Source organism: Anas platyrhynchos, chromosome 20 (genome assembly GCF_047663525.1).
Source record: "Anas platyrhynchos isolate ZD024472 breed Pekin duck chromosome 20, IASCAAS_PekinDuck_T2T, whole genome shotgun sequence".
Classification (NCBI taxonomy): Eukaryota; Metazoa; Chordata; class Aves; order Anseriformes; family Anatidae; genus Anas; species Anas platyrhynchos.
The window spans coordinates 4,709,834-4,733,617 of record NC_092606.1 but is presented as its reverse complement, the minus strand read 5'-3'; the positions used below and the strand labels follow the sequence as shown (position 1 = coordinate 4,733,617).

The window sequence follows — 23,784 nt, the reverse complement described above, 5'->3', positions numbered from 1 at the left end:
AGAAAAGGTCGTGTTACCGCCTGGGTCGCTCGGTCCTGCGTGCGGTGCCGCAGACACCACCGCGGACACCGCGAGGATCAGTTGGGGCGTGAAGTTAGCCGTGAGACCCCCTTGGTTTAGTGTACGAGAGGGTAGCGTAACGTGTGTCATAAGGGTAGGAGAAGCTGTGTGAGGTGTGTATAGTGTATATTTTTAAAAAATAAAAATAAAAATAGCTTGCTTGTATTGTGAAGATTTTAAAGACAAACTTGAGAATTCTAGCCTAACTATTAACACAAGTTTAACATCAGTTACCCCACTGGGTTCAGAGCCTCTTGAATGTATATTCCTTTTTGTAACCTAAATGACCTATTCTTCTACCAGTCAGCCAGACATCCTATTTATATTTTTAATTTTATATATTACTTTCCATTTGTTTTCATTATTTCCAGCATGTTTCTGGTTTTGGTTTTCGTTTGTTTGGGGTTTTGTTTTGTTTCTTTTTGCACAGGCATTGTGTGAAGTCAACGAAATGTTAACTCGAACCTGGTATTTTCCAACCTGTTTCCCCACCCCTTCCTCTCCTCCACCCCTGTTTTTTTGTTTTTTTTTTTTCCTCCACCATCCGTTTGGGTTTTTCTGGGATGGGATGCAGCGGGTGGGAGGAGGGGATGGCTATTTTCCATTTGCAGCTTCTGTGCAAATGCCAGGTCTTTTGCCAGTCAACTACAAAAACGCTTCACTTGCTGGTTGCTTTAAAGAAAAAAGAAAAAAAAAGAAAAAAGAAAACAAAAATGTAACCTTATCAGTGGAAGTAGACCATGGCGGGAGGAGGGGAAGTGCACACCTGTAGCGACACCAGTCTAGCTTTGGCTGCGAAACAAAAGCAAAACCTTTCTGGCGAGGCCTCGAGGCAGCTTCCAGCCCCTTGGGCACCCCCTGCCCCATTGGGGACGGGGTTTTGCTGGTTTGGGGCTGGCGGAGCGACGTGCCCTGGGCTTGCTCCTACCCCCGGTGCCCGCGCGTTGGAGTGCACAGAGAGCCCAGAGCTGCCTATTGCCGGCAGCGAGGCCGTGGCTGCTTTCCCCATCCTCCTCCTCCTCCTCCTCTTCTTCCTCCTCTCCCCCATCAGGACGTCCAGCTCCCCACCAAGAGCTCGCCCAGCGCCGCGGGGTTTCCTCCAGGTACAGCGCCGCGGCTTCGGCAAAGCCAGGCTGCCGCGGGGGGGCCGGGGAAAGGCCCCTGGCGTCGTGGTCCTGTGCTGCAGAGCATCAGGTAGAAAAACACACACATATCTGCTGTTTTACTATGAACACTGGTCTGAGGGGTCCGGGCCCAGCGCCGACGGTGGTGGGCCGCGAAGGATTTAAATAGGGGACTTGAACTCCTTCCTGCTTCCGTGTCTGGTAGCGCCAGCTGGTATGAGTGAATCTACAGGTGTGCGTTTTCCTTCTGGTAGAAAATGCCACGAGCACTAACTGGTAAGGCTTAATGTACAGTATATTGTCAGTATTCTGGTATTCTTCTGGTTCAACATACATTATAGCTCATATATAACCTGTATTAATTGTATAGATTGTGCATTTAAAGCTGTTACCAAGTTGTCAGAAAATAAGAGAAGAGAAAAAAAAAAAAAAAATAAGGTCATATGTAATATTTTGTTTGTAAGTATCCTTTGTATCATAGCAAAGGAAATGTTAAAAAAAAAAAAAAATCAACTGTAATAAAGTAATTTTAGTACACGGAGTGTCTGCCTGCGTTCCTGAGCTGGTGATGGGGTAGGGGCAGGGGGCTACCTGGTGTAGGACCGCTGCCAGGTGAAGGCGGGGGGCTCGGGGACGGGACCCCCCCACCGCCGGGGCTGCGGCACCCCCGTCCTCCTCTCCTCCACCCGCAGGAACTCACCGATAGCCCTAAAATATTCCAGCACGGCCTCGTGGGCCCAGCAGCGCCCGGGACCGCGTTGGGGGAAGCCGCAGTGACCCCCACGCGGGGTGAGCAGCAGGAAGAAATAGGGGCTGCTGCGAAACAGCTCCCGGGGCAGCGTGCGGGCAGGGGGCCCGCGGACGGGGTCGTCGGCGCTGCAGACGCACAGCACGGGCACGGCCACCTCGTCGGCGTCCCGCAGGGGCTCGTTGCGCTCCCAGTAGGTTTCCCAGCCGGTGGTGGTCCCGCAGAAGAGGGCTTCCTCCAGCTCCCGCAGCGAGCGGCTGCCCAGCAGCTTGGCCACGTCCACCGCCTGGGCCAGGGCGCCTGCGTACCTGCGGGGATGGGGTGGGTTAGGGGGGGTGCTGGGGATGGGGTTGTGCGCCCCAGCGGCCCTAATGCAAGGTTGGGGATCCCCCTCCCCGTGTGCTGTTGTGGGGTGGGGGTGTCCCTGCAGCATCCTGGCACCCAGGAGCCATGGCAAAGGGAGGCAGCGGCACCATTGCTGTGAGAGCACCGGTAATAAGGGGTAGGGGGAAATGGGGGGGGCCCAGACCCCCCCTGCTGTCACCTGGCCAGCAGGAATGTCCCCGTTTAAAACCCCAAATCCTCAGCCTGCATCTTACACAGCCTGGCGGCACCCACCCAGGCTCTGCAGGGGCTTAGGGCTGCCATTATTTATTTATTTTTTTCCTCTCCCCAATCAGTTTTGGGAATATTATTTTTTTTAACTATTATTTATTTATTTTGACCCTCATTCCCTCCCCCCTATTAAGCCCCATTTTCCCCCAAATCTCTCAGCACCACCCCCGGAGGTGACACTTGCTCGAGGCCCCCCCCTGGCACTCGGGGTGACACCGGGTGACAGGGACACCGTGGGCTGGGACGGGGGGGGGGGGCTGCAGCCACAGGTGGGTGGTCAGGGCCCCCCCACCCCATAGGGGAGCCCCCCAGGGTGCTGGGGGCAAGCAGCGCTGTGCCTGGCCCCGCTTTGGTGCTGGGGCTCAGGGGAGGTTCAATAACGCCCCCAGTGCCGCTGTGGGGGGTGGGAGGGAGGTGGGGGGGGGCAGTTTCCCTACGGGGAGAACCCCAAATGGCCGCCACGACCCCGCAGCGCGTTGCTGAGGCGCCCAACCCCGCCGCCACCACCAGCTCCCGGGGTTGGTGTTCATTAACCAGCGCATTTTGCTGCCCTCAGCACCTCCGCCAACGCTGGGGCTCCCGGCACGGGGACACCCCCATCCCCAACCCCCGTCCCCCACTAACCTGCTGAGTCCCCTCTTGAGGTGCAGCAGCAGCGGCCACTCGTAGAGCCGGGGCAGCGAGGCCTCGAACCAGTCCCGGGCACGAAAAACGGGCGAGATGCAGGCGGCGGCGGCCAGGCGGCTGGAGGAGCCGCTCTCGCCCAGGTAGGCCAGGAGCAGCCCCGAGCCCGAGCCCTCGCTGACGGCCAGCAGCGGGGCGCGGGGGTGGCGGCAGCACACGTAGGCCACGGCCTCACGCAGGTCCCCGGGGTCCCCGAAGGGCTGGAGCTTTGGGGTGGCCAAGGGGCAGCCGTTGTGGCCCCGCCGGTTGAAGACCACGGCTTCGTAGCCCAGCTCCAGCGCCCGGCGGCCCAGCTGCAGGAGCCCCCCCGGCACCTTGCCGGTGGCGTTGGGGATGAGCAGCAGCACCGGGCTGGGGGGGTCCCCGCTGCCACGCCGCCGGCTCCCAGCCCCCCTCCGTGGCCCTACGAACCAGTCCAAGGCCACCAAGCCGCCGTCGGGGACCTGCAGGTGCTCCCGGACCACCGCTGGTGGTGGGTTGGGGGGTGCCAGGAGCTGCTGCAGGAGACGGAGACGAGGCCAGCGGGGCCACGGCCAGGGGCCCCCCCTCAATGCCGCCGAGCGCCCCAAGCTCCGCTCCAGGTGCTGGGCCAGCGCTGAGGGCTTGCAGAGCAGCCGGCAGCACCCCACGGCGTCCTCGGGGAGGATGGGGGTCCCCTCCTCTTCCTCCTCCTCCTCCTCTTCCTCCTCCTCCTCCTCCTCCAGGCCTCCGGGCACCCCCAGCCTCGCCCCCAGAAGGTGCCAGGCCAGGAGGCCCAGGAAGGCGAGCGCGGCCACCACGGCCACCAAACCCTCAGGGGACAGCATGAGGGGCCCCCCCCGGCTGGCAGCCCCCGGTGGGTGCTCGGAGAGGTGGTGGCGGGGCCCTGCCGGGAAGGCCCAACCCCGGGGCTGGGCGAGCAGCGGGGGCCGTGCCGGGGACGTTGTGACCGGCCGCCAGCCAGGGACAAGGGGACTGGGTGAAACGTGAGCGTGGCGCCGGGCTCCCTGCAGCCCTCCTCACCCTCCCCCCGTCGCCCCAAAGCCCCCCCCATGCTGTAGGAGCCGGGGGGGGTCCGTGCAATGCTCACATCTTTATTGATACAAATGTACAAGAACACATCTTACAGTAGGGAGCGCGGCCCCAGCATAGGGCAGGACGCCTGGGGAGAGGGGTTTTTTTTTTTGGGGGGGGGGCCGCGGGCATCCCGGTCCAGTGTAACGCTGCGGGTGGCCTCGGGGGGGTACCGGCCACCCGGCGAGGGATGGGGTGGGGGGGACAGGGGGGGCATTGCAGCTGCCAGCACGGGCAGCTCCACACGCTATGTACAGGATAAGTTAGGCGCATGCCCCGGGGTGGGGGGGCTGCACGGGGGCGGGCGGGGGGGCTGTACAGGGGGACGCAGGCACCTACCCCACAGCTGAGCACCAGCTCCGTGGAGGCACCAGGGGTGGTTTTTGGGGGGGGGGGGGGGGATACGGGGGCTCGCCCCGCTCCCTGACCCCGCAAGGGCTAAGGCCACTTGCACCCCCGGGTGCCAAACGCCGTCAAAAAAAAAGAGGGAGGAGGAGATGGGGAGGGGGGGGGGAAAAAGGAGGGGAGGAGAGGCCGGGGAGGTGCAGGAGGGCGCGGGGCGGCGCTCACTGCTTCTTCTCGCGGGTGGTGATGGTGACCAGCTGCTTGGCGGCCTTGGCGATGTCGTAGGCACACTGGATGACCTGCTGGGTCAGGAGCTGGTAATCCACGGCAGCGCCCGGCTCGGGGGGCACGGTTTTGCGGCACTCGCTCTGCAGCCGGTAGGCGCTGGCGTTGAGCAGCCGCAGCGAGCTCCGCACCGTCTCCAGCGCCGGTTTCTGCAAGGAGAACAGCGTCAGGGCATGGGGTGATGGAAACGGGGGGCAAAGGGGGACACCCCAAACCTCCTACCTTGGGGAAGAGAGATGCCATCTCCGTCACGGCCGAGTGGATCTTCTCCGAGCAGGGCACGAAGCTGGGGGGACAGGAGAGGGGTTAGGGAAGGGGGGGACACACGATGGATCCTGACCCCCTCCCTGGGGTCGTGGCGCAGCACTACCTGTCGTGCTTGGACTCCTGTGCAGCCCGCAGCAGCTCCTGGATGTTCTTGGTGACCTGCTCGGTTTTGAGGATGACGTCCTCCGTGCTGGGCAGCCCGGGATCCAGCTCCCCGTCCAGCGGGTCCAGCTCGTGGGGGAAATCCTCGTCCTTGCTCAGCTCCACGAAACGCTTCCCCTCCATGCTGCGGGGACCCCAAACACCCAGGGGTCAGTGCCCACCCCACGTCCCCATGTCCCCAAAGCAGGGTGGCAGCGCAGTCCCCAGCCCCGGCGCTCACCCAAGCAGGATCTCGCCCGCCTGGGTGTTGTCGTAGTCGCTGTCGGTGCCGCTGCCGTGCCGGTCCAGTTTGCTCTGTAGGGCAGAGGAGCGGTGTCAAAGCCCTGCCCAGCCCCAAATCCTGCACGGGGCCGGGGTCCCCCCACCCCAAATCCTCCCCAGTACGTCACCATGTGCCGGGCACCGTCAGGCGGGCAGGAGAGCAGTGGGGAGGACGGGGGAAAGGGCATGGAGGAGGCCGACGGACCTTTCCGCATCTGGAGGGGGGAAAAAGGGGGGAGACGGCGCTGAACGGGGCGCACAGGACCCCACAGAGCCGACCCCGGGCACACGCAGGGGAGGACGAGCAGAGGGGACACGGTCACCCTGCATGCGGGAACCTCCCGGGGAGGGGGTCCCAGCGGTGTAGGGGAAGAGGGGGGGGACATCCCAGGAAGATGTGGAGGGCTGGCAGTCGGGAGGACGATGGCCACCACGTCCCATGCAGGAGCCGCCCCCGCCGCGGCCCCCTTACCCGGTACACGCTGGCCGGGATGTGCATGGAGTACAGAGCCTCGTCCTCCGCCTCCTGGCGACACACGAAAGGGTAAAGCCCCGCCGCCCCCGGCCCCCCCCCGGGGAAGGAACCCAGCTCTGCAGCACCACCAAGCCCCCTTGGGGTGCCCTAAATTCCCCCCCAACCCCCAAAAATCTCCCCGTGTCCCCTCTCCGGAGCCACTCACGCTGCTGCCGAAGGGCTGCAGCCTGGTCACCAGCTCCTCCACCGGCTGCCCAAAAGGCTTCAGCGCCGAGCCGGGCTCGTACATGGAGAAGGCCTGGCGGTCCCGGCGGTGTGGGGGGGCCGTGCCGGGGGGGTGCCCGTGCTCCGGGCGCTCGCTGGGGGTCGGGGCCGGGTGCGGGGGCCCCGTCTGCTGCCGGATCTGCGTGTTCTCCGACTGCAGCTTGTGGATCTGCAGCAAGGGGAAGGAAAAATTAGGAAGGGAGGGAAAAACGCAGGGATAGGGGGGGGTACGATGGGGGTCCCGGCGTCCCCGCGCCCACCTCGCGCTGCAGCCGGCGCAGCTCGTCGCTCAGGCTGTTGTTCACCTTCATCAGCTGCTGCACCTTGGCCTCCGAGGCGGCCAGGGCTTTCTTCACCTCCAGGTACTCCTGCAGCGTGATGGGGCCGTCCGACAGATCCGAGGAGTCCATGCTCTGCGGGGACAGGGGCTCAGCGCCAGGATCCGACCCCGGCTGGGAGGAGAAGGAGGGGGGCGCACGGGGCTCACCCGGGCACGGTTGTTGCGGGAGGCGTTGCGCAGCAGCTCCTGGTCCGTGTCCTCGTCGGAGGCGACGCTGTCGTAGTCGTGCTGGTCGTCCAGGTCGCTCTGGCTCCGCAGGGAGAAGTCGAGGTCGCCCGTGGGGCTCAGCAGGCTCTTCCCTTGCTGCCGCCGCTTGGCCTCCCCCAGGATGTCGATGAGCAGCGTGGCGAACTCCCTGGCGTTGAACCTGGCCAACTTCTGCCGGCCCTGGGAGGTGAAGGAGGGAGAGAAAAAAAAAAAAAAAAAAAAAAAAAAAACGGGGTGAGGGGGTGGGGGGGTCCGGGTGTAAATCCTGGGGGGCACAAGGGGTCCGGTGGGGCTCACCTGGTTGCGGGTGGCCGAGTACTCGGGGTTGACGGGGAGGAAGGGGACGGCGCTGCGCTCCGTCACCAGCGTGCTGTGGTTCTGCGTCGTCAGCCACACTGAGGGCAGGGACCTGGCATCAGGGGGGGGGGTTCCGACCCCCACCCCAGGGGGTGGCTGTGTGGGTGGGGGGGCCCAGGGGTGCTGTCCCCACCCCGGGCAGGCCGCGGGGCCGGCAGGACGCAGGCGCGGGCTCGGGGCCAGCGTGCTGGGGCTGGGAGCGGAGCCCAGCTGTGCTGACGGAATCGCCTCCCCCAGCCACCCCCTCTGCCTGGAGGGGGGGGCTCCAAACACCCAGGACCCCCAAACCCCTTTGGGGCACAGCCCCGTGTCCCCCCCAGCCAAGGGTGGAGCAATTTTGGCATGCCCATTGCTCCCTGCCTTTCCCTGGAAAAGGGTCCCCCCCCCGGCACCCTTCCCTGAGGACCCGGGGCACCCCACAAAATCAGACCAGGGCTTGTCCCCCAGCCCCACAGCTCGGGGGGGGGGGGACACACCCAGCACCCACCTCCGGCACCCCCACGTCCCGTGGCGTGGCAGCAGCCCCTTGCGTGGAGGAAACGGCCCCTGGCCCCGGCCGGAGGAATGAGGAAGGAGGGGCCTGCGGTGCCGGATCGCCCCCCCCTTGCTGCCTGCTCCTCCCCGAGCCGGGACGCCCGCCAGCACCGAACGGGGGGGGGACACCCTGCGGCCACCCCCGGCTGCTCCCCGTGGCCCCGCTCACCCGCATCGTTCTCCCGGCGATCCACCTCGTCGTACACATCCATGGCCAGCTCCTCGAAGAGGCGGTTGCTGAGCTGCAGCGGGACGAGGGGGGGACATATAAATGTCAGGCCGGGGGGGGTGGCAGGCACTGAGCCCCCCCCCCAAGCCTGGCCCCGCTCCCCACTCACCGCCTGCAGCTTCTTCTTTGCCGCCTTGGCCAGCTCGGAGAGGTCCAGGCTGTGGGGTGCATGGGGGGGGGACACAAATTGGGGGTTATTCCTGCTTTTCCTCACCAAAACGCTCCCCAGATGCGCCCCAGATACCCCCGGGCTTGGAGGGGGCTTCGCCGAGCAGGGAGAGGGGCTGGCAGGCAGGCACGGGGCCGGGGGGCGAGGTGGCACGGGGCGAGCGGGACCCCCCCCAACCTGGGTGCCCCCCGCCGGGCTGCGCCGAGCGCCGGGGGCTGCAGCGGGGGGGCCCCCGGTGCCGAGAGCCGAGCGGACAATACCTCTGTGCCATGCACTTTGGGCGCACCCTGCGCTCCGGAGAAGGCAGCGGAGGGAAGAACAGGATAAAGGAGGACGTTAAACCCCACCACGCTGCACACGGACCCCCCCACCCCATCCCATTTCCCCCCCCCCCCCCTTCCCAAAAAAGATGCTCCAGCGTCGGTCACGGGCAGGCTGCCACGGTGCCCCCCTCGGCCCAGCAGGGATGCCAGGGGGGGACGGGGGTGTCGGCGGCGTGGCCGCGGGCACGGGGCGCTCACCTGTCTGCCATCTGCGGGATGATGTAGTGCCCGTTCTTGTGGTCTGCGCAAAGACAGGGGTGGTGAGAGCAGCCCCCCCTTTTTACCCCCCACCTCCCCAAGGGCTGAGCCCCGGCGCCGAGCCCGGCACTCACCCGGCTTCCTGCCGCAGAGGTAGAAGGCCAGCCGGTCGGTCAGCTCGTACTGGCACTCCACCAGCCGCTCCGCCAGCTCGTGCTGGGCCGCCTGCCTGTGGGGGCACGGGCTGGGGTGATGCCAGTCCCGGGGTGATGGTGAACCCCCCCCCTCCCCATTTTTTCCCCCCCATCATCTCACCTGGCGTAGTCGATGGGGGTCCGGCCGTTCACGTCGGGCGCCCCGGGGTCGGCGCCGTAGACCACCAGCAGCTCTGCCTGCAGGATCTGCCCGGCCTTGGCCGCCACGTGCAGCGGTGTGGTGCCCTTCTCCTGCGGGCACCGCGAGCATCAACCTCCAGATCCGGGGCTGGAGCACACCCCGGGGGGCTCCGAGACCCCCAGTGCCCCACAGCTGACCCCACAACCAGCCCCACGGCGCGGGGCGCTCACCGGGTGGAAGAAGTTGGCCTGAGCCCCCAGCGAGAGCAGGCGCAGGCAGGTCTCCAGGTTGCCCGTCCGCACGCTGGAGTGCAATTGCTGCGGGGTGAGATGAGGTGTGGGGGGGGTAAGTGATGGGTTTTAATCCCCCCACCACAACCGGGGGGGGGGTCCCCACGCCCCCACCTTGCTGAGGTCCTTGGCGGTGACGCCGTCGTCGTCCCGGCAGGGCAGCTTGTGGACGAAGGCCAGCATCTGGTACTTGGCGCGGATGAACTCCGACTTGGTGGGGCTGGTGAGGATGGTGGGGGGGGATAGCAGTGAGGGGGGGGTCACCCAGACATTGCAGCCCCCTCCCCGCAGCCCGCACTTACTGCACTTTGTCCTGCGGGTTGGCCTTGCGGCGCCCGCTCTGCACCTGGGCCGGATCCAGCAGCGAGTGCTCCCAGATGGAGTTGGCCCCGTTGCTGGCCAAGGTGTGCACCATCTGCGGGGCAGAGGCACGGCGCTGGGTGCCGGGACCCCCCAAAATCCCCCCACGACCCCCTCCCCAAGGCCGGGGCACCCACCTGGAGCAGGGTGGCGGGCCAGGGGCTGTGGCGCAGGTGCTTGACGATGGAGATGTGGCGGCCCAGGCTGCGGTGCACGCTGCAGCACTCGTCGCAGATGAGGACGCCGCGGTTGATGGAAGCCCAGCCGGGGTCTGCGGGGGGCACGGGGCGTTACGGGGGGGTCCCTTCCTTCCGTGCAACACCCGAATTTTTATTTTGGGGGGGCAGCGTCGCCGCAGCAACGCGGTGGTTTCCCAGGCGACGGCGAGGGGCTCATCCCACCGCCGGGGGAAACCCAAAGGTTTCCATTGGCAACCAGGCACTGCCTGGGGGGGGGGGGCAGGATTCGGCCTCCCCCAGCACGAGGGCGGCTGGCAGCGGGGGCGACGCCAGCCCCATGCTGTGAGCGGGGGCGCCCCAAACCCGGTGGGGGGGGCTGTGCACCCCCTGAGCCCCAGGCTGGGCATGGGGAGGGCATGGGGGGGTCTCTGGCTGGGCGCAGCGCGCCCCCAAAAGTGTGGGCACCCCGTGCCGGTGCTCTCCCATGCACGCAGCCATCGCTGGCTCTGCAACCCCTCAGATTTGGGGGGCTGGTGCTGTGCCCCCCCCCCAGCACTGTGCCCCCTCCCCAGCCCTGGCTGCTGCCCCCCTCCTCCTGGCCCGGCCGGACTGGAGCCCTTTGTGTCCCCATGAGAACAAAGGGACGTTTGAGCGGCCGCGCCGCTGGCACCGGCCCCGCTCCGGCCACGGCACCCACGGGGGCCCCGCTGCTGGCCTCAGGGGGGGGCAGCTCCCCCCACCCAGCACCCAAAACAGGTCCTGGCCCCCACCCTGCACGGGTGGAAAAGGCAGGGGACAGAAGGGGCAGGGGGTGTCACCCTCCTGCCCGCAGGTTGTCCCCAACAGCCCCTCTGGTGCGGCAGAGCCGTGCCAGCCTCTGCCCAGCCCCACAGCCAGCACTTCCACCCTTGTTTCTGTAGGGCCTACACAAACACCCCGCTGTGCTATAGGAGGAAGGGACACACGCAGGGGCACACAGCCCGGGGGGGTGACAGCCCTCGCTGCCCACCCTGTCCCCAAATGGTGCCTTGTCCCCACGACCCCATAGAGGAAGGCGGGCGAGCGGCCAGGCTCCGGCGCTTCCTTCCTGCCTGCGGGGTCCCAGCCCCCTCCCCAAAACCCCACTGGCAGTCCCACAGCGTGACAGGCAGCCCTGAGGACCCCATTTTGGGGGTGCTCCCAGCACCGGCCCCACAGCCCCCCCGCCCCCCCAGCCTGGCAGCGCTGCCCGGGCAGATGGCAGCGCCTTGGCAGCCGGCACGGTTGCATCTGCGCCTCCGCGCCCGCGGCCCACGGGGCGCTGCCGGGAACAGGACGCTGCGTGCAGGGCCGTGGGGGGGGGGAACACGAACCACCACACCGGCCAGGCTGCTGCAGCCCCTGCACCCTACAGATTTGGGGTCCCACGGCGTGTCGCCCCCTCTGCACCAGCGGGACCCAGCGGGATGCGCGGGGGCATCAGGGTGGCTTGGGGAGCCTTGGCACCGAGGGACCCCGCACCCCGAGCGAGCGCCAGCCCCGTGTTGGGGTGTGTGTAACGGGGGGCTGATGTCGAAGCCCCCCCAGGCCCAGTGAGGGGAGGGTTGGGGCCAGCTGCCAGCCCCACCTGGGGACAGCAGGGCGGGTTTTGGGGTGAGCAGGGCAGGCAGCGAGGCTGGGGCACCCTGGGCACCCCTTGGAGCACCCACGTGGGGCCGCGCATCCCCGGCACGGGCACTCCCAGCGCGGTAGGAAGCGGCCTCTGGACTTTATAACTCATTTCCTCACATGGCTGCCGGGTGATAAGAGATTGGAAGAAACTGGTTTCCATTTCCCCCCCCGGGCTGGGAGCTTCGGCACCGCCAGGCTCGCGGCGCCCCGCGGAGAGCCCCGGGTACCCCCCGCTCGCCCACCACCGGCCGGGGCAGCCCTGCGCCCACGCGTGCCGCCGGCTCTCCTGGCAGGATCCGGCCCTTGGCACGTGGCCGGAATAATTTGGGCACAGCCTTCGCCCGCGGGCAGCTTTCCGGGGCCGGCTGCGAGGCCAGCTTCGACGCTCGGGCCCCGTTCATTCATCGCCTCGGCGCCGCGGGGCTGGCCGCCGGCACGGGTTTTTGGGGGAGCGGCCCCCGGCGCGACGCCCGCGGGGCTGGCACCCGGCACCGGGGCTGCGGGCACCGGCACCGCCGCGGATGGGGATGGGATCCGTCATGCCCAGGCTCAGGCTGTGGCTTGCAGCCCCGCTCTGCCCGCCCCGCAACCAGCCAGCCCCATGGCGTGGGCGCTGGGGGGGCCGTGGGGAGGGTCCCCCCCGGGTCCCCACCAAAACCCTGCCCTCAGCCGGGTCCCCAGATGGCACCGGGAGTGCCCGTGCCGAGGGGCGCGGAGGCTGGGGGCAGATTTGGGGGGCTCCAGGAGATTCTTTGGGCTGGGGGGGTACAAGGGGGGGGTGCTCGGTGTGTGGGGGGGTATTTGGGGCGCATCGCAGGGCTGCTGGGGGGATGCGGGGATCCCAAGGGGTGCGGGGTGGGGTGCGAAGGGGGCGCACCGTGGGGTGTGGATGCGGCCCCTGGCACTGCTTTTTGAGGGGGGGGCGCACAGAGGGGGGTGCAGGGTTTGGAGAGGGGGGGGGATGGGGGTGCTGCGGGCGTAGCGGGGGGGCACAGCGCTGGGTGCACCCAGGGGGGGCTCAGCGGGAGGGCTATGAACCGGCTCCTGGGGGGCTCCGGGGGTGCAAACGCAACGTGGAGGGGGGGACACAGACAACCGGGGGGGGGCTCACGGGCAAGGTGCAACCGGAGCCGCAACCGGAGCCCACCGGAGATGGGGGGGGGGCAACGGAGACTCCGGGGGCTGCAGCCCCTGCACGGGGAAGGGGGGGCCCGGGGGGGCCGGGGTTTGTTAGGGGGGGGTCAGCCCTTACCTGGGGCGCTGCAGTCTGCGCACACCTCGGCCCGCTGCGCCTTCCGGGACATCCTCAGCGGCGAGGCGGGCCCGGGCCCGGGCCTCTGCGCCAGCGTGGGGGGGGGGGGCGGCGGCGGCACGGACCGGGCCCGCCGGGGGCACCGGGCAGGGCGGGGAGGGAGGGGGGAGGAGGAGGAGGAGGAGGAGGAGGAAGAAGGGGAAAGGGGAAAGGGGGGGGGGACAGACGGCGAGGGGCCCCCCGGCCGGGGCTGCCGGCTGCTCCCAGCGCCCGGCGGCTCCGCAGGAAGCGGCGCAAGCCCGGCCCCGGCGGAGGAGGGGCCCCGCCGCCGCCCCCGCCCCGCGCCCCGGTACCGGCACCTCCCGCACCTCCGGCACCGCCCCGGTACTGGGACCGGTCCCGCACCCGCTGATGGAGCAGCCCCGACCTGCTGCCCGGTTCTGGTTCTGGGCAGCAAATGGGTCTGGTTCCGAGCTTGGTCCTGGTCCTGGTCCTGGTCCTGCTCCTAGTCCTGTTCTTGGCCCTAGTCCTAGTCCTGCTCCTAGTTCTGGTCTTGGTCCAGTGCATCTCTTGGTCCTGGGCACCCCCTGGTCCTGATCTGAGTCCTGGTCCTGGTCCTGCTGTAGGGCATATCCTGGTCCTGGGCATCCGCTAGTCCTGGTCTTGGTTCTGGTCCTAGTCCTGGTCCTGGTTCTGATCCTGGTCCTGGACCTCGTCCTGGTCTTGGTCCTGGTCCTAGTCCTGATCCTGATCCTGATCCCGGTCCTGGTCCTGGTCTAGGGCATCTCCTCAGCCTGGGCATCCCCTGGTCCTGATCCTGATCCTGGTCCCGGTCCTGGTCCTGATCCTGGTCCTGATGCTGGTCTTGGTCCTGGACCTGGTCCTAGCCCTGGGCATCTCCTGATCCTATTCCTGATCCTTGTCCTGGACCTGGTCCTGCTCCTGCTCCTGGTCCTGGCCCTGGTCCTTGTCTTGGTCCTGGACCTGGTCCCAGCCCTGGGCATCTCCTGATCCTGATCCTGGTCCAGGTCCTGGTCCAGCCCCCAGCCCCTCCAGCCCCGGGCACTGCTCTGCTCTGCCCCCAGCCCTGCACCCCCAGTCCTGCCCAGTGCCCCCACCCCGGTGCCCCCACTGCCCCCAGTCCCAGCCGCAGCGTGGGGTCACTGCGGGCAGCCTGGGCCGGGTGTGGGGGGGGCACAGGGGTCCCTGCCACCCCCCCCACCTATAGACCCCCCCGGATGGATGAACCCCACCACGTAGGGAAGGTGCAGGGAGGGGGATGACGCCAAGGGGGATTGGGGTGAGGGTGGGGTTTGGGGTCTCTCTGGGGGCCGGCCCCACTGGGGACCCCCCCGGTGTCACCATAGGGACCCCAGGCCACCAGAGGGGTGTGGGGGGGGTCCGGATCTTGTCCCCCCCCCGGGGGCCTGGCAGCGCTGTAACCTCACCGCTGGTTGCCATGGGGATGACCCATGACGTCATGGGGCATTTGGGATGGTGGGGACATGGGGGAGGTCCCGGGGGGGGTCCTGGGGAGAGGGGGGGGGGCTTGGGGAGGGGGGGTCCCGGCCACCGGCTGCCACCGGCCCGGCGGGGGGGGACAGGCAGCGCTGGGGGGGGGAGGGGGCAAAACACGGCACCGGGGGGCTGGGGGGGACAGGGGGGGTCCGGGAGGGTCCTGGGGGGGGGCCGGGGGGGTCCAGGGAGAGGGGGGGCGGCGGGGGGGCCGGGCCGGGCAGCGGAGGCCCAGCCTCGCATTGTTCTCGGGAGGCCGCCGGAAAAGGCAGAAACGCAGGAGGAAAAGGAAAACGGGGGGGGAGCTGCTGCTGGTGGGGGGGGGTCGGGGCTGCACAGAAACCCCCCCACGGCCGGGGGAGGGAATCATCCATCCACCTCGGGGGGGCGCAAATCAGGCTGGGGAAGGAGAATACGGGGGGGGTGGGGGTGAATTTAGGGAGGTGATTATGGGGTGGGGGGACACGGGTGTCCCTTGGCAGCCCCCCCGCACCGTGCACACAAACACACGGCGGGGGGGGGGCGGCTGGGGGTGGGGGGCGGAGGAGGAGGAGGAGGAGGAGGAGGAGGAGGAGGAAGGGCGCGATGCGCGCTGCCTACAAGTCCCATGAGGCCGGGCGGTGCGGGGAGGGGGGGCCATAGGGGTGTGTGTATGTGTTGTGGGGGGGGGATTGGGGGTGGGGGGGGGCAGCCCCGGCCGGGAGGTGCCCGCCCCGCTCGGCTCCGCTCCGCTCCGCGCCCCGCGCCCCGCTCCGCCCCGCTCCGCGCCCGCCGCTCCCCGCAATGCTCCGAGGATGCTCGCGTCTTGCTCGGGCAGGAAGGGGCCGGAGGGCAGGTACCCGCTGCACTACCTCGTCTGGCACAACCGAGCCCGGGACCTGGAGCGGGAGCTCAGCGCCAAGCAGGTGGGGAGGCGGGGAAGGAGAATTTTTGGGGTGGGTGGTCCGGGTAAGGGGAGGTTTGGAGGGGGTTTGGGGGCATCCCCGGCGCGGTTTGGCGAACGGAATGGCACGGCCGGGGCTGATGCAATGGTGCCTGCACGGGGTGCTGAGGATGAGGAGGGTGAGGATGGTGCTGAGGATGATGAGGAAGATGAGGAAGATGAGGATGAGGAGGGTGATGAGGATGAGGACGGGGATAAGGATGTGGATGGAGGTAGGGATGGGGATGGAGATAAGGATGGAGATGGTGCTGGGGTCCCCCTCACCACACCGCCAGCAGGGCTCAGGGTCCCCCCATGCCCCCCCCGGGCACGGCAGGGCTGTGACAGCCCCACCAGCTCTGGCACACGGCGGTGCCCCCCCCCCACGTGCCCCCAGCCCCCTCTTAGGCCTCCGCGCCCCCCCCAAACCCAAGGTGCCGAGGGCCCGGCTGGGGGGTGCGCCCCCAGCTCCCCACCCTTTAGGGAGGGCCCCCAGCCCCAGGAGGCCCAGCACCCTCCTTGTGCCCCCCCCCCATGGGTTGGGGACCCCCCCCCAGCTCTCCGATGACCGCGGGCGCGTTCCCAGCCCCCATCTCCCCGCTGGCGTTGCAATCCAGGTAATTAAAACCCAACCCTGAAGACGCAGGAAAACCGCAGGCGCTGGCGGAGGCCGGCGGCGAGGCTGTGCCTTCCCCCCCGCCCCCCCCCCGAGCCTCAAATGCAGCTGCTCGACCCCCCCCCGGCACCCTCCCAGCACCCTAGGGTGCTGCGTGGCCCCGTGCCGGGTGGGTGCGGGCAGGGGGTCCCCGCCGTGCCGTGGTGCCCCCGCCACACCCGCCTCCATTGTGGGGGCTGGCCGGGGGGGGGGCTGCATGCCGGCATTGTGCCCCCCCCTCCCCAACACCGCTGGGTTTATTTCCGCTGTAATTTGGGGTCGTTTTGTTGTTTATTTTTTTTTTTTCCACCAGGAGCGGCAGAGATCAAAGCAGGGCGTGGGGGGATGCGGGGGCTGCGAGCGGGGTTTTCTAAGCGAGCCCCCCTTGCTCTGGTGTGGGGGGGCTCCTCCTGGGGCCCCCACCGTGCCCCTGTGGCTGGGGGGGGAGCAAAGCCGGCCCTGCCTGCACCCAGGGGTGCTGGGGGTGCACTGGGGGGGGTGCTGGGTGCTGCAGGCCAGGCTGCAGGGCAGGAGGGGTTTGGGGAGAGGAGGGGGGGGGCAGCCTGGCCTGAGCCCCCTCCCCATCCCCACCCAGGGCATTTGGGGACACGGCTCGGCCCTTTGCAGCCCTGAGCTGAGCGGGCCCGTGTGGCTTCTGCGGGGGGTGCTGGGGGTGCCTGTCCCCTGCCTGGGCACCCTGCCCTCCTGCCACCCCGGGGACCCCCACGGGGGGCAGTGGCACCCCATGGGACCCCCCCCCTCTGCGTGCAGGTGCGTGGGGCTGGGAGCGCTGGGGCAGATCCTGGGGCTGCTCCTCGCCGCGCCTCTCGCCGTGCTGCATGTGGGTCACCCCTGAATGTCACCGCCGGGCCCCAGGCTGCGCTTGTCCCCACCTGGGGACCTCGACCCGGTGTGTCCCCATGGCAGGGACAGCGTGAGGACACGGCTGGCAGTGCCACGACCCCACAGTGCCAGGATGCCCCACGCCACCGCCTGCCCCGTCTCGCACGACAGTAATTGGGGTCACCCCGCTGTCCCCTGGGGCTGCGCAGGGACACCACTACTGCCACCCCGTGCAGGTCCCTGTCCCCCGCTGCCACCCGGGCACCGGCTCTGGGGTCAGTGCCCACCCTCAGGTCCCCCACCCTGGGGACAACCCGCGGGGTTTGGGGCGAGGAGCGGCCGTGCTGCGGCCTCACGTGGCACCGCCACCGCCCCAAACACGTCCCCGTCCCCAGCGGGTGTCACAGCCCCAGGACAGGCAGCTGTGCCCCCCCCTGGCCCGGAGCTGTCCCACGCTGTGCAGGGTGGAAATTGGGTCACACCGTGTCCCCCGGGGCTGGCTCCGGCATCGTGTCCCCAAATTGGTGGCCCTGGACCCCCCCCCCCGTGCCCCATGGCGCTGGGGCACGGCTGCGGGTGGGGAGCCCCGCGGAGCCTGCAGCACCCGTCCCCCAGCTGGGGGGCGATTGCTTTAATTAGAGTCATTTCATTAGCGCAATTAAAAAGCAGCAGTCGCCTGGAGAGCGTTGGAGCAGCACGCGGGCTCCTGAGGAGATGGAGGGGGAGGTCTGTTTGGTTTGGGCGGTGGGGGAAGCCTGGGGGGTCCCCTGCGTGATGACCCCCAGGGACATGGGGACACTCACGGCCCTGGGGACATCCCCAGGACATCGCTGTGGTGAGCAGGGGGACAAAAGTGACTAGCGGGGGGACTTGCTGGGGGGGTGAGAGCCCTGTCCCCAGCAGCAAGAGCCCCCACCTGACCCCTGCCCATCCCCAAATCCCTTTGGGGTGCCAGGTCCCAGGCGGCACCTTTGGGTGGCACCTTTGGGTCCTGCAGCTGCGCCTCCTGCCCCGGCACCATCTGAGTACCGCCTGCTGGAGGGTGGGGGGGGGATGTTGGGGGGCTTCCTCACAGCTCCATCAGGCCCCCAGCCATGCCCCCAGCCCTGGCAATGGGGTGGCTGCAGCTTCTCCCCCCCTCTCCTCCCCCAAGTAGGACGCTGGGTGCTGGGTGCGCCGCCACCGCTGCCGTCGGGGAGAGCCGGAGCCCGGGGAGGGGTAGGGGGGGGGGGATTCCTCAGGGCTGGCTCTGCGCCAGCCTCCAGGCTTGGCACAAACAATCGCAGCCCCAGCACGGCTCCCCGGGGCTGGGGATGCTCGGAGCAGCCGCTCGCTCCGCTCACGCAGCGCCGCCCGCCCCCGGCTCCGGCGGGGAACACGTGCGCCCGCCGCAGCACCAAGCGTCGCCCGCCGTGCCGCGGAGGGGGCTGCCGGCAGCTGCTGCCTGGCAACTGGGCACAAACCCGCCCCAAAACCCCCTCCCAGATCCTCAGAGGTGGGGGATTTTCCCAGCTCGCAGCTGCATTGGGTGCTGTGGAGCCTCGTGCACCGTGCTGGGGGCACGCACCCATCGACCGCCTGCGCGTGGGGACCCTGCTCCATGCCCGTGTCACGGGTGCAGCCCTGCCTGGCCGTACCGAGCCGTGCTGGGAGCAGGAAAACCTTTGGGTTTTGAGCATTTTGGGGTGCGGTGCCCATGCATCTGCTCAGGGGGATGGGGGTGCTCATGGAGATAGAGGCAAACGTCGGCTGCTTTCCCCGGCCATGAGCCTCACGTCCGTGGGAGGGCACGGGCAGGGGGTCCCGGCCATCCTGGTGCCCCCTGAGCCCTGCCAACCCCCCCGGCAGGCCGACATCGAGCAGCTGGACCCCCGAGGACGCACCCCGCTGCACCTGGCCACCACGCTGGGCCACCTCGAGTGCGCCCGGGTGCTGCTGAAGCATGGAGCTGACGTGGGCAAGGAGAACCGCAGCGGCTGGACGGGTGAGCAGGGGCTTGGGCACGGGCACGGGCACGCTCACCCCGCTGCCCCAGCTCCCTGGGGGGCTGCTTTCTGGCACTACATGTGTGGCACCGTGCCATGCCGTGCCGCCCCTTGGCCCCGCAGTGCTGCAGGAGGCCGTGAGCACCCGGGACCTGGAGCTGGTGCAGCTGGTCCTGCGCTACCGCGACTACCAGCGAGCCATCAAGCGCCTGGCCGGGATCCCCATCCTGCTGGAGAAGCTGCGCAAGGTACCTGCCCCCGCCGGGGCTTGGGGGGGGGAATTTGGGGAGGTGGGGGTACCACGGCCAGGCTCCTGCCCACCCCGCTGCGCTCCCACCGGCAGGCCCAGGACTTCTACGTGGAGATGAAGTGGGAATTCACCAGCTGGGGTAAGCTCGGGCAGAGCGGGGGCTTCCCAACGTGTCCTCCCCCACCCCTGCCCCGTGCCCACCCCCCAAACTTGCCCCTGTCCCCCCCTTTCGGAGGCGCTGGGTGCGTTCCCCCACCCCGCTCAGCGCTCGCAGCCCACCCGGGGGACGCAGGGTGGCCCCGTCCCCGGCTGGGCTATCGCCGTCTCCCCCCAGTGCCGCTGGTGTCCAAGATCTGCCCCAGCGACACGTACAAGGTGTGGAAGAGCGGCCAGAACCTGCGGGTGGACACCACGCTGCTGGGCTTTGACCATATGACCTGGCAGCGGGGCAACCGCAGCTTCGTCTTCCGCGGGCAGGGTGAGACGGGGACCTGGGGGGTGTGGGGACAAGGGGGGGGGACGCACGGGGGCTGTCCCCGCGCCGACCGCCCGCTCCCCGCAGACACCAGCGCCGTGGTGATGGAGATCGACCACGACCGGCGGGTGGTCTACTCGGAGACGCTGGCCCTGGCCGGCCACGACCAGGAGGTGCTGCTGGCTGCTGTGCAGCCCACGGAGGAGCAGGTGATGGGGCGGCTCACGGCCCCTGTCGTCACCACCCAGCTCGACACCAAGAACATCGCCTTCGAGAGGTGGGCATGGGCTGCGATGAGCCCCCCGGGTGTCCACGTCCTGGCCATCCAAGAGCAATGTCCCATCCCATCCCATCCTATAATATCCTTCCCATCCCATCTCAACCCATCCCATTCTTTCCATCCTGTCCCTTCCCATCCCATCCCATCTCATCCATCCTGTCCCATCCTGTGCCATCCCATCCCTTCCCATCCCATCCTGTTCCCATCCCATCCCTTTCCATCCCATCCTATCCCATCCTTTCCATCCGGTCCCTTCCCACCCTATCCTATCCCACCCCATCCCATCTTATCCCATCCTGTCCCATCCCATCAGATCCTTCCCATCCCATCTCAACCCATCCCATCCTTTCCATCCTGTACCTTCACATCCCATCCCATCCCTTCCCACCCTATCCTATCCCACCCTATCCCATCTCTCCCATCCCATCCCATCTAACCCCATCCTGTCCCTTCCCATCCTTCCTATCCTTCCCATCCCGTCCTATCCATCCCATCCCTTCCAATCCCATCCATCCCATCCCATCCCTGACAGCGTCCCACCTCACCCCCAGGAACAAATCCGGGATCCTGGGCTGGCGGAGCGAGAAGACGGAGATGGTGAACGGGTACGAGGCCAAGGTGAGGGGCAGGGGGCCGAGCCGTGGCGGGGGTACGGCCGGTTTTCGGGGAACACCCACCACCTCTGGCACTCCCCTCCCTCGGACAGGTCTACGGGGCGTCCAACGTGGAGCTGATCACGCGGACGCGGACCGAGCACCTCTCGGACCAGCACAAGGGCAAGAGCAAAGGTAGGGCGAGGGGCTGCGGTGGGCAGGGGGCTGCAGCGGGCAGGGGGTCTTCACCGGCCCCCATCCTCACCCCGCAGGCAGTAAGACCCCGCTGCAGTCCTTCCTGGGCATCGCCGAGCAGCACGTGGGGCCCAACAACGGGGTGAGTGTGGGGGGCACGGGGAAGGGGGGGGGGTCCCCGTGGCCGCGCTCCCCCCGCGCTGTGCCACCGTGGGGGCCGTCCCCGCAGACGCTGATCACGCAGACGCTGAGCCACGCCAACCCCACGGCCATCACCCCCGAGGAGTACTTCAACCCCAACTTCGAGCTGGGCAACCGGGACATGGGGCGGCCCATGGAGCTCACCACCAAGACGCAGAAGTGAGGGGGCGAGCGGGGAGGAGGGGACCCCCCCCCCCAACCTTGCCGTGCCACCCCCAACCCCGCTGCCATCGCGGGGTCCCCGGGGTTCCCCAGCCCGGCACCTGTGTCCCCCCCCCGCGCCCCCGCAGGTTCAAGGCGAAGCTGTGGCTGTGCGAGGACCACCCGCTGTCCCTCTGCGAGCAGGTCGCCCCCATCATCGACCTGATGGCGATCAGCAACGCGCTCTTCGCCAAGCTGCGGGACTTCATCACCCTGCGCCTCCCGCCCGGCTTCCCCGTCAAAATCGGTACCGGGGTGGGGGGCACCCGAGCACCCATGGGTGCAGGGAGGGGGGACCCTTTGCCGCCAGCATAGCCCAAGCAGCCAGCTTCAATCCCTACCCTTTATAATTTATTTTTTTTTGTATTATTTGGGACAGAAATCCCCATCTTCCACATCCTCAACGCCCGCATCACTTTTGGGAACCTCAACGGGTGCGACGAGCCCGTCAGCTCCCTGCGGCACAGCCCCAGCAGCGAGGCGCCCTCGCCCAGCAGCGACTCCTCCAGCGTCAGCAGCTCCAGCTCCCTCAGTAGGTGGTGGGGGAGGGACCTGGGGAGGGGTCCCGGCGGGGGTCCCGGGCGGCGGGGTGCCCAGCCACGCCGGCCCCTGTCTCCCCGCAGCGTCGTGCCGGGCATGTGAGATGGACCCGGCGCTCTTCGAGGTGCCGCGGGGGTACAGCGTGGTGGGCACCCACCAGGACGCCCTGCGGGAGGACGAGGACGACCTGCTGCAGTTCGCCATCCAGCAGAGCCTGCTGGAGGCGGGCAGCGAGTACGACCAGGTGGGCACCATGGGGAGAGCCCGTCCTCAGCATCACCCAGCGGCCTCGTCCTCATCCAACAGCCTCGGACTTGTCCTCCACATCCAACATCCCCGGCCTCATCCAACAGTTTTCTCATCCACCATGCTGAGCGTCCTCATCCAACATCTTCCTCCTCCTCCTCCTCATCCAATATCTTCTGCCTCCTCCTCATCATCCTCATTCAATATCCTCCTTCTCCTCCTCCTTCTCCTCATCCAACATCTTCCTCCTCGTCTTCATCCAACAACCATCCTCAGCCTCATCCAACATCCTCAGCCTCGTCCTCCACATCTAACATTTTTGTCATCCACCATGCTGATCCTCCTCATCCAGCATCTTCCTCATCATCATCATCCTCATCTAACATCCTCCTCCTCCTCATCATCATCCTCATCCACCATTCTCCTCCTCCTCATCCTCATCCAACTTCCTCAGCCTCCTCATCCATCATTTTTCTCATCCACCATCCTCCTCATCCTCTTCATCCCCATCCAACCTCCTTCCTCATCCTCACCCACCGCCCTCCTCCCCCTCCTCTGAGCCCACAGACCCCATGGTGTCACCCACCCCTCTCCCCCCACCCCCACGTGCCACAGCGGGGCTGAATTTCCCCTCCGAGCCCCCCCCAGCCCCATTTCCACCACCCCCAGGTCACCATCTGGGAGGCTCTGACCAACAGCAAGCCGGGCACCCACCCCATGTCCCACGAGGGCCGCCGAGGAGACAGGTTGGTAAGGTCCGGCCAGCGCCCCCCCCCCCAACCCCAGGGTGCAGGGGGGGGGGGGATAAAAAAAAAAAAAAAAAAAGGGTCAGGGGGCAACCACCAGCGGGGGCACCGACCCCTGGCACATCGTGGGGGTCCCGGGGGGATGCCGGCTGAGGCCGTGCCGCCCGTCCTAGGACTCCCCAGCACACGGCAGCCCCCCGAGCCCCGGGCAGCCCGTCTCCGGGGGGGGGCGGGGGTCCCGGGGCGCTGCTCCCCAGCTACGCGGAGCAGCTGCGCTTGGCCATGGCGCTGTCGGCGCGGGAGCAGGAGGAGGCCGAGAGGAGGACGAGGCAGGAGGAAGAGGAGCTGCAGCGCATCCTGCAGCTCTCCCTGACCGACAAGTGACCCCCCGCTGAGCCCCCCCACCCAACCCCGGTTTTCCCCCCCCCCAGGGACGGGGAGAATGCACGGATGGGGCTTAGGGTGGGGTGGGTGGGTGGGGAGAGGGGGGAGATGGGGGGGGTGTGAGTGTGTGTGAGTGTGTAAGGGGGGGCACATGGGGGGGCACGGGGGTCCCCATAGCTGGGGGGGGTGAGGGCCTAAGGGGGTGCTCTGGGGGGTGGCAGGGAGCAGGGGGGGTCCCACAGCCCTGTGTCCCCCCCCCCCCCCCCCCCAGCCACCCCCCTGGGGTGCTGCCCTCGCCCTGGGGAGGTGGGGGGGGGGGCACCCTGAATGGAGTGAGTGGGGGGGGGCTGTCCCCGGGCACCCCCAGAGCTGTGAGGCTCCAGGCACCCCCTGCTGCCCCCCCCCCAAATTGGCCCCACTGCCCAGGCGCTACCAAGTGCACTTACCCGGGAGCTGCTCTGCCTGCCAACGGGGGGGGGGCTCAGCCCCACTGCACCCCCAGCCCACATGGGGCAGCCAAGGGGGTGCCCACAAAGGGGTGCCTGGTTTCACATCCCCCCCTTTCACCCCCTGCTTGCACCCCCCTCCCCCCCAATTCCCTGCTCGGCTGCCCCCCACCCCCCTCTCCCAGCCCCCCCATCCTGGGCACTGCCCCCCCAGCCCCAAGAGAAACCTTACATCAAATGGTGCTAACCCCCGGGCCCCCACCTCCCCGCCCCGGGCTGCTCCTTCTTTGCACACTGGGGGGCTGCGGGGGGGGCCCCCGGCTCGCTCCCGCGGGACTTTTCGTAGCGGCCCCCCCGCCACGCACCCCACAAGCGACGTCTGGGCCAGGGCCGGGGGAGCCCCAAGCAGCTCCGAGCGCGGCCGACACCAATAAATGCTCTTCAACGGGCGCCTCTCGGCCTCTCTCTGCCCCCCCCCGGGGCCGTGCGGGCAGGGGGGGTGCAGGGCAGGGCCCCCCCATACGGCCCCCGGTCCCTGCC

The 23,784-nt window shown here is 68.1% G+C and overlaps 3 protein-coding genes across 11 annotated transcripts; 1 reads left to right on the top strand and 2 right to left on the bottom strand.

The window, feature by feature from the left end:
• Positions 1 to 1,461: 1,461 nt before the first annotated feature.
• ABHD15 (abhydrolase domain containing 15) lies at positions 1,462 to 4,037 on the bottom strand. Its single transcript, XM_027471831.3, has 2 exons — positions 3,172 to 4,037; positions 1,462 to 2,240 (listed from the first exon to the last, which is right to left on the bottom strand). Exons 1-2 carry the CDS (start codon positions 4,035 to 4,037, stop codon positions 1,772 to 1,774), a joined length of 1,335 nt encoding a protein of 444 aa, XP_027327632.3. The 3' UTR covers positions 1,462 to 1,771.
• Positions 4,038 to 4,284: 247 nt separating this feature from the next.
• On the bottom strand, positions 4,285 to 12,925 carry GIT1 (GIT ArfGAP 1). Of its 4 annotated transcripts, XM_038165939.2 has the most exons (21): positions 12,768 to 12,925; positions 9,824 to 9,957; positions 9,629 to 9,741; positions 9,441 to 9,546; positions 9,267 to 9,353; positions 9,016 to 9,146; positions 8,835 to 8,929; positions 8,701 to 8,743; positions 8,440 to 8,466; positions 8,120 to 8,168; positions 7,951 to 8,023; positions 7,188 to 7,285; positions 6,831 to 7,070; positions 6,604 to 6,756; positions 6,285 to 6,512; positions 6,077 to 6,130; positions 5,733 to 5,819; positions 5,564 to 5,637; positions 5,285 to 5,467; positions 5,137 to 5,200; positions 4,285 to 5,063 (listed from the first exon to the last, which is right to left on the bottom strand). In XM_038165939.2, exons 1-21 carry the CDS (start codon positions 12,817 to 12,819, stop codon positions 4,851 to 4,853), a joined length of 2,304 nt encoding a protein of 767 aa, XP_038021867.1. In that variant the 5' UTR covers positions 12,820 to 12,925; the 3' UTR covers positions 4,285 to 4,850. The 4 variants fall into 4 exon arrangements, with proteins under 4 accessions (XP_038021867.1, XP_038021869.1, XP_038021868.1 ...); XM_038165941.2 differs by lacking the exon at positions 6,077 to 6,130; XM_038165940.2 differs by lacking the exon at positions 8,440 to 8,466.
• A 2,016-nt stretch (positions 12,926 to 14,941) lies between these two features.
• ANKRD13B (ankyrin repeat domain 13B) lies at positions 14,942 to 23,693 on the top strand. Of its 6 annotated transcripts, none has more exons than XM_038165937.2 (15): positions 14,942 to 15,187; positions 18,551 to 18,686; positions 18,811 to 18,935; positions 19,031 to 19,076; positions 19,230 to 19,415; positions 19,500 to 19,689; positions 20,244 to 20,310; positions 20,399 to 20,480; positions 20,558 to 20,622; positions 20,710 to 20,840; positions 20,972 to 21,129; positions 21,262 to 21,414; positions 21,506 to 21,666; positions 22,338 to 22,418; positions 22,588 to 23,693. In XM_038165937.2, the coding sequence occupies exons 1-15, from the start codon at positions 15,077 to 15,079 to the stop codon at positions 22,807 to 22,809; spliced, it is 1,914 nt and encodes a 637-aa protein (XP_038021865.2). In that variant the 5' UTR covers positions 14,942 to 15,076; the 3' UTR covers positions 22,810 to 23,693. The 6 variants fall into 6 exon arrangements, with proteins under 6 accessions (XP_038021865.2, XP_038021862.2, XP_038021863.1 ...); XM_038165934.2 differs by having other exon boundaries at positions 19,212 to 19,415; XM_038165935.2 differs by having other exon boundaries at positions 19,212 to 19,415; positions 22,338 to 22,423.
• Positions 23,694 to 23,784: the final 91 nt, after the last annotated feature.

Bases quoted from the DNA above. Each gene is read 5' to 3' on its own strand.
- ANKRD13B (XM_038165934.2), top strand. From the start codon at position 15,077: ATGCTCGCGTCTTGCTCGGGCAGGAAGGGGCCGGAGGGCAGGTACCCG. The intron at 20,481-20,557 runs GTAGGGCGAGGG...CTCACCCCGCAG, and splicing joins GCACAAGGGCAAGAGCAAAG to GCAGTAAGACCCCGCTGCAG. The intron at 20,623-20,709 runs GTGAGTGTGGGG...CCGTCCCCGCAG, and splicing joins ACGTGGGGCCCAACAACGGG to ACGCTGATCACGCAGACGCT.
- GIT1 (XM_038165939.2), bottom strand. From the start codon at position 12,819: ATGTCCCGGAAGGCGCAGCGGGCCGAGGTGTGCGCAGACTGCAGCGCC. The intron at 5,201-5,284 runs GTAGTGCTGCGC...CTGTCCCCCCAG, and splicing joins CAGGAGTCCAAGCACGACAG to CTTCGTGCCCTGCTCGGAGA. The intron at 5,064-5,136 runs GTAGGAGGTTTG...TTCTCCTTGCAG, and splicing joins TGGCATCTCTCTTCCCCAAG to AAACCGGCGCTGGAGACGGT.
- ABHD15 (XM_027471831.3), bottom strand. From the start codon at position 4,037: ATGCTGTCCCCTGAGGGTTTGGTGGCCGTGGTGGCCGCGCTCGCCTTC. The intron at 2,241-3,171 runs GTTAGTGGGGGA...CCATCCCCGCAG, and splicing joins CTCAAGAGGGGACTCAGCAG to GTACGCAGGCGCCCTGGCCC.